Source organism: Hemiscyllium ocellatum, chromosome 4 (assembly GCF_020745735.1).
Source record: "Hemiscyllium ocellatum isolate sHemOce1 chromosome 4, sHemOce1.pat.X.cur, whole genome shotgun sequence".
Classification (NCBI taxonomy): Eukaryota; Metazoa; Chordata; class Chondrichthyes; order Orectolobiformes; family Hemiscylliidae; genus Hemiscyllium; species Hemiscyllium ocellatum.
In genome coordinates, this window is record NC_083404.1 from 135,341,632 (window position 1) to 135,353,104 (window position 11,473).

The 11,473-nt window shown below is 41.1% G+C and overlaps 1 protein-coding gene across 2 annotated transcripts in view; it reads right to left on the reverse strand.

Moving 5' to 3' along the window:
• The window catches only part of pop1 (POP1 homolog, ribonuclease P/MRP subunit), a 59,587-nt gene extending 48,178 nt beyond the window's left edge, over nt 1-11,409 (reverse strand). The window contains exons 1-2 of one of the 2 annotated variants that reach the window (XM_060824523.1): nt 11,303-11,409; nt 1,607-1,774 (exon numbers count right to left, since the gene is read on the reverse strand). In XM_060824523.1, coding sequence (XP_060680506.1) covers nt 1,607-1,772 — 166 coding nt within the window. In that variant the 5' untranslated portion in view covers nt 1,773-1,774; nt 11,303-11,409. Of the gene's footprint in view, nt 1-1,606; nt 1,775-11,089; nt 11,158-11,302 lie in introns of those variants that run through there. The other variant, XM_060824524.1, reaches the window with a different exon arrangement.
• Nucleotides 11,410-11,473: the final 64 nt, after the last annotated feature.

Genomic DNA, 11,473 nt, shown 5'->3' on the forward strand with positions numbered 1-11,473 from the left:
AAGTGTGTTTTGCTTAAAGGTGAGCAGTGTAACCAACTGAATTACGTTTGGAACAAAGCCCTTACATTTGCTTTTAAAAAGTTAGGATCTGGACTATCTTCTTGATATATTTGAAGGTGGCTTGGTCTGGGTCATAATACCATTTCATTTTCTGTCAGTAGTTGACTCAGGATGTTGATAATGGGGCATTCAGCAGTCATAATACCACTGAATAGCAAGGGGATAGTTAAATTCACCTGTTGGACATAGTCACTGCATAGCATTTGTGTGGTGTGAATGTTATTAGCTACTCATCCCAAAAATTGTCAATGCCTTTCTGTATGCAGACATGCCCTGCTTCCATACATGGAGTTGTGAATTTTTGAGCTTGGACTTGAACCAAGGCTGTGAAGAGATACAAAACACAGTGGCCATGACAGAAGCCAAAATGAATATCAAAGAGCAAGTTTTTTGCTGATTATCTTGTCAGCCCTGTCAATGACACTTCCATCACTTTGCTGATGATTGAGCAGACATGAAGAGTTGGGTAAGTAGACTCAAAGCTTGATCAAACAGGTAAGTTTTAAGGAGCAAAAGCCAAAAAAAATTGCGCATGCTGTAAATCAGAAACAAAAACAGAAATTGCTGGAAGTGCTCAGCAGATCTGGCAGCATCTGCGGAGAGAAATCAGAGTCAATGTTTTGAGCCGAGTATTCCTTCCTCAAGACCCTTTTAAGAAGCATTTGAAGAGAGCCCAGGAGGTTTTGAGAGAGAATTCCAGAGCTTCTAGCCTGGAGAGATGACAGCATAGCAGTGTTTCCTCTTTTGAATTAAACCAGAAGTGGGAGGCTGGTGTTTAAAAATTCCTTTTAAAACAGAGATGAGATATTTCTCTCTCAGCTGTCTCAGAGGAACGGACTAAGTTCCTGCTTTTGCCTGCAACCTTGTATATTAGTTAAAGTGAAACAATTAACAAATGCCCTTTTGAATGCCTTAACTGAATCTACCTCCATACTTCCAGGGAACGCATTGTGTATACTAACCAGTCACTGTGAAAAGGTTTGCCTCACCTTGTATTTTGCAAAAGATTCAAACATTTTAAATCTTTTTTTTCTGACCCTTGCTTCTTTTACATGTAATTTCTCCCTTTGCAACCACCCAGGTTCCTCATGATTTTGAAAATGCCTACCAGATCTCCCATTAGCCTACTCCTTTCCAAAGAAAACAGTCCCAACTTCTGCTAACATTTCCTCAAATGGTCTCATCACTGGAAAAGATCATAAACCTCTTCTGCACTCTGTAGATAATCACAATGATCTAATTGAATGGCAGAGCGGGTTTGACGGGCGGAATGGCCTACCCCCATGTTTCTATTCAGAAGTTCGGGGTGAGAATGCAAAAGGCTCTATCAGTATTGCTGAACCTAGGAGAAAGGGATAGACAGAATACTGCAGACTCAAAAGTATCAGATCAAATCCGGACATGTGGCTGGATGAGAATACAACAGATGATGAAGCAAAGTCATTAAGATCTACGGATGCCACATACTTTTACAACATGAATTGTTTGGTCTTTTTATTTTTCACCATAGAGCAAGTAAATACATTAAAAATCAGACATCTTGTACCTTGAAGACTTGTAAAGCTGCCACAGCGTGGGTTAGTGGTCTGTGATTCAGACGGTCCCATTCCAGATCTGCCAGCCGTTTGGTCGGTTGAGGAAAAGGTGATATTGCTAGGCTGGTTTCTCATCAACTTGGCATATTTCTTTTCCTTCCGACTGACTCCAGACATAGCTTTGCAAAGAGAATGCAATTAACATACTAGCATAACAGAATTTATACAAACAGAAACAATAAGTTTTCAAAAGCTCTAAACCAATATGAAATCAAGGATTCAGTTATTAGTGAATGTATTTGTTTATGAGTACGTCGCTCAAAGATACATTTCTAAAAGATCGCTTTACTTGTGGACAAATAGTCATTGGGGAAGAAAATCTACTGTCCTTTCTCAAAACGTTAGGGAAGGGTGGTCAACGCAGACAGACAATAAAGGCTAGAATTGTAAGCAATGCCTGTAGTCAAGAACCATAAAAAAAATCTAAACATACTGAAACTTACTGTTTGGTGTACCAAAATGAAATATAGTCACATGACAGGTAAGAGATTGGCCATTGTATTATAATTCACCATGCAACCAAAAATACTTTAAAATATCCAGCATTGAAGTATTTATATATCTTTGGAATTGCTCTGTTCTTTACCACACAATGATTGCAACTCAAAAAGAGTTTGACATCCTTAAGAAACTATTCCACATCACACTGAAGTTAAACACATTTTATGAATTTTTACTGAAATAATGCAGTAAGTTGAAACCATATGACCAAAAATTGGCTCTCTGATCTTGCTTTATTCATAACGACGAGGCCACTTAGTTGCTCAAAGCCTGTACTTCAATACAATGAGACCATCACTGATCAATTTCTACACAGGCCACCACATTAACAGTTTTTAATGTTATGGGGTGTCGTGCTTCCAGCTGATTTCATTACTGAACAGGTCAGATCCCAGACAGGAGTCTAGCTTGATAGATTTGTTTTGACTTTAGCAAAGCAGCATCCTGATGAAACATAAGCACAAAACAGTAGATTTTGCTTCAACAAAATGGAAGCTATAACAGGAAGAAGGATAAAATTGAATAATCCAAACTATCAACCTATCAAACTTAAAGATTTTAAATACACAATAATAATGTAATCCTATTAAACCCAAACCACTCCTTTATAAATTGAAAAGAATCCAAATAGCATTTATGTAGTACCCAAAACCCCAGTACAGTTTCCAAAATATCACTCGTATAAAACTCATACCAGAGTCCCTGGACCTATACTTTGGTAACTTTAAGTCACTTTCAAATTCAACTTTTAAACTAGAACTGAGATAGCTTCTTCATGGAGCTCTCAGTGTTTCATGGTACTTAGTTTTAATGCCTTAGATCATTTCTGTCCTGGGACTAACAGCAATTCTCGAACTGAAGGTAATTTTTAATCATTATATCTACCATTCCCTTCTTTGGAGCATTGCTCTATGCAGCCATCCTACTCCAAACACTTCACAGGACTAATGTTACCCAAAGTCAAAAGTAAAGCTAAAACTTTGTCTCTCATAATGTGTGCTTCTCTCAAGCTAAGAAAAAGCACATTCCAGTACAAACTATCAAACATTTGAGGCCCCATTGTTTAACATGCTGCACTGCAAAACATCTAAAATAAACTGAAAGGTCTAGGAGAAAGTGAGGACTGCAGATGCTGGAGATCAGAGCAAACAGCACAGCAGGTCAGGCAGCATCTGAAAAGGAGAATCATGTTTTGGGAATAAGTTTATCCATTAGTGCACAAAATCCATTCACTCAACAACTGTTCTTTAAATTAAATCACCATTATATAAATACTTACAAGTTAAAAATTAACTTCAGGCACTCAAACACCCACTGGTTACTAACTCAAAAACAAGAACCCAAACACTCTCTCTAAATAACATTTAAACATTACACATGCAAACTCTTTAGTTTATATCACAATCATATACAAAAAAACTCCATGATTATCTGTCATTTTAGATGATGCAGAACCTTTTCCTTTACTGTGATAATTAAAAATGTCACCTCAAATAATAATCGGTAAACACTTAGCAGTTAGAAAGACTTGGAAGGCAAGGTAAATGGGATGAACTCTTATTAATTAGTTATCTGCAGATTTCACTAGTGACTGTAACATTATTTAAAAACCCCTTGGTAGGATGGAAGCTGTCGTGAGGGAGTTGTAAAGCTAACAAGCTCACAGTCGTAACTGTCAAAATGTAATATTGATTTGAAAATTAATCAATGGTAAACATCAGGCTTATCAAGCATACACTCATCTCTAAGCACAAAATAATTTTATTATTACTCTTTTACAAAGGTTCCCGAGTCAAAGTTAACAAAATAAACATTTTCTTACAAGTTTTTTTTCTGTAGTGTCCTCACTTCTGAACCAAGAGGACCAGGTTTGGACTGGGACCAGATTTTGTGGATTAATGGACTTTATTTTGTAAAACAGCATGTTAAATAATAGGACCTCAAACGTTCGTTCTTGCAATAGGCTGAAGGAGGGTCACTGGATCCAAAACATTAACTCTGCTTTGTCTCTAAGATGGTGCCAGATCTGCTGAAAAGTTTCCAGCAGATTCTATTTTATTTGTATTTTTAAAAAAAGTTTCCTTAACAAGAACAGAAATTGGAGAAACTCAGATCTGCAGAATCTGTGGAGAGGAAGCAGAGTTAAACCTTGAATCCAGTGGCCTGAATTCATTCTCCAGTAATTTGTGTTTTTGTTTCAAATTTCCAGCATTTACAGTTCTTTGTTTTATTTTAGTTTCGTTAGCAATGTTCATAAAAGACACCAGTGTATACGTTTGCTCAACTGGAGTACAAATTCAGCTCCAGACACCATGCTTTGGGAAGAACGTGAAGCCATTAGATAGGGTGCAGAAAATATTCATGAAAGCAATTCCAGGGCTGAGGTATACCAGATCTTGACTGGCCACTCACTGATGATGTGGGTAAAAACAATGACTGCAGATGTTGGAAACCAGATTCTGGATTAGTGGTGCTGGAAGAGCATAGCAATTCAGGCAGCATCCGAGGAGCAGTAAAATCGACATTTCCGGCAAAAGCTCTTCATCAGGAATACAGGCATAGAGCCTGAAGGGTGGAGAGATAAGCTAGAGGAGGGTGGGGGTGGGGAGAAAGTAGCATAGATTACAATAGGTGAGTGGGGGAAGGGATGAAGGTGATTGGTCGGGGGCAGGGGGAGGGTGGAGTGGATAGGTGGAAAAGATGATAGGCATGTAGGACAAGTCATGGGGACAGTGCTGAGCTGGAAGCTTGGAACTAGGGCGAGGTGAGGAAAGGGGAAATGAGGAAACTGTTGAAGTCCACATTGATGTCCTGGGGTTAAAGTGTTCCGAGGCGGAAGATGAGGCGTTCTTCCTCCAGATGTCTGGTGGTGAGGGAGCGGCGGTGAAGGAGGCCCAGGACTTCCATGTCCTTGACAAAGTGGGAGGGGGAGTTGGGCCACAGGGCGGTGTGGTTGATTGGTGCGGGTGTCCTGGAGATGTTCCCTAAAACGCTCTGCTAGGAGGCATCCAGTCTCCCCAACATAGAGGGGACCCCATCGGGAGAAACAGATACAATAAATGATATTAGTGGATGTGCAGATAAAACTGATGATGTTACCTAGCATGGTAATGAAACATCTGAAAAACCTTCCAGCTCAGTGAGCAAAGTTACAACCTGAACATCAATTCTGCAGAAAGCTTAGAGATGCTGAGATTGTTCTTCTTAAAGACAGGACATTGAGGAGATTTAATAAATGTGTTTAAAATCATGGATTTGGACTGTGTACAGTAAATAGGGAAAAGCCACACCACATGTGGAGGATCTAGAACTAGAAGGCACTGATTAAAGTTAATTGATAAAAGGCACATTAACAATACAAGGAAAACCATTAGGCAGCAAAGTGGTTACAATCTGGAATGCACCGTCTGAAAGCAAGTTGGAGAAAGATTCAGTTTTTATTTTCAATAGAAAATTAGATAATTATCTATAAATAAAACAGTTGCAGATCCATGGGGAAATGTTAGAAGAATGGGACTAAGCAGATTACTCTTTCAGAGAGAAAGTGAGGACTGCAGATGCTGGAGATCAGAGCTGAAAATGTGTTGCTGGAAAAGTGCAACAGGTCAGGCAGCATCCAAGGAGCAGGAGAATCGGTGTTTCAGGCATGAGCCCTTCTTCAGGGCTCATGCCCGAATCGTCGAATCTACTGCTCCTTGGATGCTGCCTGACCCACTACTCTTTCAGCAAGTCAGCACAGAGAATACAGGACAAACAGCCTCATTTGCGAATCATCCTATGATGTTGCTGTTTCTTTGAAATGGGTTGGAAAAATTTTCCAGTCAACATGCTCAGAGGTGTCATTACATGCCTTTGGACTTGAACTTAGCCCTCCTGGTCCAGAGGTAGGGACACCATAGAGAAACATAGAAAATAGGAGTAATAAGTCATTTAGCCCTTCAAGCTTACTTTGCCATTGAGTATGATCATTGCTAATTATCCAACTCAGTACTCTGTCCCTGCTTTCTTTGATCTCTTTAGCCGTAAGAACTATATTTAAGTGCTTCGTGAAAACATTCAATTTTTTGGCTTTAACTGCTTTCTGCAGCAGAAAATTCCAGAGGTCCACCACTCTGAGTGAAGAAATTTCTTATCTCAATCCTAAATGGCCTACCCTATATCCTTAACTGTGGACTCCCTGGTCATAAAGAACACCCTTCCAGCATTTGCACTGTTTAGACATATTAGACTTTTTTTGGTTTTTATGTGATAATCCTTGATCCTTCCTGGGGGGTGGGGGGGTGGGTTCGGACAGGGGCGGGGGGTCATACACTGTGTGCTACTGCCTAGTCTCCTGAACAGGGAGCGGGCTGAGCAAGAGTTAAGTGAATAGAGTCCTAACTAGTCTAGTCTCTCTTCACTGTCAGTCCAGCCATCTCAAGAATCAACTTGGCAAACTTTTTCTGCACTCCTTCCATAGTCAGAAAATTCTTCCTTCTAAGGAGACCAAAATTGCACATAATACAGGGCCTTGGTGAGACCTGGAGTATGATCACTACCCCATAAATTCCCTACATATGTTAAAGAAATGCCAATACTTTCTTCTGGAGAGTAGGATTTGCTATATTGATTATGACCTTCCAAATTTCATTAGATTCTGGAATGACCCAGAGATCATGAGGTGTGGAAGTAAACCATTCAGCCAGTTTCCCCCATTCAATGAGCTCATGGCTGATCTGATAATCCTCAACTCCACTTTCCTACTTTTTCCATATGATCGTTGATTTGCTTACTGATTAATCATCTCAGCCTTGACTATACAGAGGAACCTCGATTTTCCGAATGAGATGGGGGGGGGGCACTATTTCGTTCGGATAATTGATTATTCGGTTAATTGATTCAATGCTTCTCCTCTAGGGCTCAGAGTTTTCAGATGTGTCCTTTTTCCTCGCTGTGCCTGCCTTGCTCCCTCTCTTTGTCTCAGGGTTTATTTCTGAGCAAACACACACATGCGTAAGGGACCTGCAGCATTGCTGAAGCCCCCCCCCCCCCCAAACCCCATCAGTCCAATGGAATTGGCACATTGAGCACTTGCTAAGTCCACTCCCTGTTCAGGAGACTAGGCAGCAGCACACCGTGCATGAGACCCCTGCCCCTTCGTTCACCCCCCCCAACCCCATCAGACCCCCCATCCCCCATCCACCCCGCCCCCCCCATCCAACCCCCCCAACCCCACCCCTGCCCAATCCCACCCCCAATCCATCTCACCCCCAATCCTGTTTACCCGCACTGCCCCGTGATCCTTAATCCCTTTACCTCTTCAAAAATCCATGATACAGCCTCAGCAGTACATCTCTGATCTTGTATTTAAACCCTTCTAAAATCAATGTGAATATTGTATTTGCCTAACTGCCAACTGAGCCTGAATGTTAACCTTAAGAAAATCCTGAACTACGATTCCCAAGTCCCTTTGTACTTCAGATTTCCAAAGTAATTACCCATTTTAAAAAATAGCCCATGCCTTTATTCTTCCTACCAAAGTCCATTGTTCCTCACTTTCCCATGTTGCATTCTATCTGCAACTTCTTTGTCCACTCTCTTAGCCGGTCCAAGTCCTCCCCACTTTCTCAACACTACTTGTCCCTGCACCTATTTTTGTCATCTATGAATTTAGAAGCAATGCCCCCAGTTCCTTCATCTGTATCGATAACAAATGACAAATAGTTGTGGTCTCAACATGCAGGTACTGCCTGCAATTAGGAAGTTAAATAGTATGTGAACCTTTACTGCAAGTAGTTTGGCACATAAGAGTGTGAAGTCGAAAGTGTGGTGCTGGAAAAGCACAGATCACACACCAACCCAAGAGCTTGAGAATTGACGTTTCGGGCATAAAGCCCTCATCAGGAATGTCAATTGTCCCGCTCCTCGGATGCTGCCTGACCTGCTGTGCTTTTCTAGCACCACACCTTCGACTCTGATCTCCAGCGTCTGCAGTTCTCATTTTCTCTCCCTAAGAGTGAGAAGGTTCACTAGGCTGATTTCTGAAATGGGGGATTTTCTTCGAAGAAAGGTTGAGCACATTGGGCCGATATTCATTGTTATTTAAAAGAATGACAGGTACTCTTATTGAAACATATAAGACTGAGTATTGACAGGTTAGATGTCAGGAAACTTTGTCTCACTGGGAATCTACAGCTAGGTAGACCATTTTCAAAATAAATGGTTTCCCCAATTAAAATAGAAATGAGGAGCAATTTCATCTCTCAGAGGGCTGTTAATTCTTGGAATTCCCTGCCTCAGAGCAACGGACGCTGGGTCATTGAATATATTTAAGTTCGAGTAAGACAAATTTTGACTTACAACAAAGTGAATTGTTATGGGGGCAAAGCAGGTAGGTAGGTAACAATCAGATCAGCGATAATATTGAATGGTAGAGCCAGATCAAGGGCCACTTCTCATTTTCAATTATACAGACTTCAGTGAGACCATATCTGCAGTACTGTGCACAGTTCTGGTCACTTTAGAAAAGGAAAGATATACTTGTCTATGAGGGGGTGCAACAAACACCTATTGGACTCTCCAACAAATGAGAGAATTATCCTACGAGCAAAAGTCAAGTTGAACGAACCTACTTGGGTGTACAAGGGCGATGCCATCAAATTATAGAATTCTTAGCAGGCACAGCAGCATAAATACTGAAAAACCATTCTCTCCTGTTTCTGGAAAATCCAGATTTAAAGTTCATTATCTTAAGATAGTGGGGTCAGCCATTTAAAAACTGAGCTGGAGAAATGTTTTCACTTGAGATTGTAAATCTTCAGAATTTAACAAATCCAAGCAGCCATGAAGTTCAATTATTGAGATTATCAGTGTGTATGGCCTACTCCTACATCCTAAGAAAAACAAAGCCACTTCATGCCCTGCAATGTAAGGGAATGGAATCATTGAAGTTCAACAGCACAACAATGCCTATATTTTGGGCACTCTTTCTGCCCCAGATGCTGCTAAATGTCTTGCAAGAAAATTGGAAGAGTTGACAGTTGTCAATACAATGCAATATACGGAATCAAAATGAGGGAGTGAAATTTGTTTGGCTCAATTCCAATTATTAAGTATAAATAAATATTTTGACCCAATTAAAATGAGTTTGATAAATCCTTCTCCTTTCATCTGCAACCCAACCCATGGATCTCTTTTACTGCAATGAATCACTTCAGCAGTCTCACACCACTTTTTTTGTGCAAGGCTGCGATTTAACCTTGGATCTGTTAAGTCAAAACAATGTTGCTGGACAAAAATATGAACTAGAGTTTGAATTATTGTAGCAAATATGGGTGGATTTGAAAAAAAACCCTCCAATATATACACGTAGATATTGTAAGAAATCAGATTTCAGATCTGTTTTTATTATTTTATCAAAATCCACTATTTTATCCCCTGACAATTAGAAAACGTAAGATAGCACAACCTGCAAAATTGCAGGCATTTAAACACTTGTACCACCTTTTGTGACAATGTCCCAAAGTGTTTAGAATAGTAAAAATATTTTTAAGTATATTCATTTATTCATTTTTTAAATGTGGAAAACTCAATAGCTAATTTGCACACATAAAGCAAACTTCCCAAACGATGAACGGATCATCTGTTCTTGAGATGTTTGTGAAGGGATGAACATTTGGCAGCACAGCAAAGAGAATTTACATGTTCATCAAGGCTCATTCCCAGTGGTGACAGAACCAATGTTACTTCTGGACAATTAACTGGATAACAGAAAATTTGCTAACCACTTTTAGATACAGAAACCAGGAGCAGGTGCAGGCAATTTGGCCCCTCTAGTCTACTCTGCCATTGAATATGCAGCTGATCCTATACTCAAAAAAGATATCCCCACTTTTTCCCCACACTCTTTGATGCCTTTGAAATCTAAAGAGGATAACTTTTGCTGAATATATTCAACATCTTAGCTTCCACAGCCTTCTAAAGTAGTAAATTCCACAAGTTCAACACCTTTCAAATGAAGAGATGTATCTTTATTTCAGTCCTAAAGAGCCAATTCTGCATCCAGAGACCAAGTGTCCTGGTTCTATATGCCAAAGCAGGGGAAGACACCATTCCTGCATCAAGATGGACCAGTCCTTTTGGATTTTTGTACATTTCAATCAGATCCTTTCTCACTCTAGGCCCAGTCAAATCAATCTCCCCTCTTAGGACAGGCCTGAAGTTCAGGCAGCATCCGAGGAGCAGGAAAATCCAACATTTCGGGCAAAAGCCCTTCATCAGGGATGCCTGCCTTGAAGAACTACTCCAGAATCTGCTGGTTTCCAGCATCTGCAGTCATTGTTCTTACCTTTTAGTTGAAAATGTGTTGCTGGTTAAAGCACAGCAGGTCAGGCAGCATCCAAGGAATAGGAAATTCGACGTTTCGGGCACAAGCCCTTCATCAGGAATGAGGAGAGGGTGCCCGGTAGGCTAAGATAAAAGGTAGGGAGGAGGGACTTGGGGGAGGGGCGATGGAGATGTGATAGGTGGAAGGAGGTCAAGGTGAGGGTGATAGGCCGGAGTGGGGCCTATTCTGGCCTATCACCCTCACCTTGACCTCCTTCCACCTATCACATCTCCATCGCCCCTCCCCCAAGTCCCTCCTCCCTACCTTTTATCTTAGCCTACCGGGCACCCTCTCCTCATTCCTGATGAAGGGCTTGTGCCCGAAACGTCGAATTTCCTATTCCTTGGATGCTGCCTGACCTGCTGTGCTTTAACCAGCAACACATTTTCAACTGTGATCTCCAGCATCTGCAGACCTCACTTTTTACTCTTACCTTTTAGGGCAGGCCTGCCAATCCCAAAATCAACTTTCTGTATTTTTATTAAGAACGCCTTGAAGCTGAATTGTTTCTCATATTTCTGTCCCAATTATACAGCTCAATCTAGCCCCTTGTATTTGCCTTCCTCACCTCCAAATGAGAGCCACAGTCAGACATCAGCTGAGGTTTGGGATATCTTGCAAGGTTCAGGTTAAGGTGACCACGTGATTAAGGGGCAGCCGAGTGCGCATGACAGCTGGGCTCGCACCGCACACGCAGGATGTATTATAAACGGCTTTCCCTATACCCTTAACATCAGCTTATTATACAAGAATACATTCCGAATTACAAGCGATAACATACCGAAGATCTAGACTGGCTTCAGAACGAAGTCCAGAGTTAACTCAGTCGTTGCCCACAGGCCGCCCAGCAACACTACCCCACACACCAACGGTCCCTCGTGAGACACCTCCGCTACTGCGGCTGCGCGGGGAATGGCATTCTGGGAGATGTGTCCAATTCGGGACTACACAC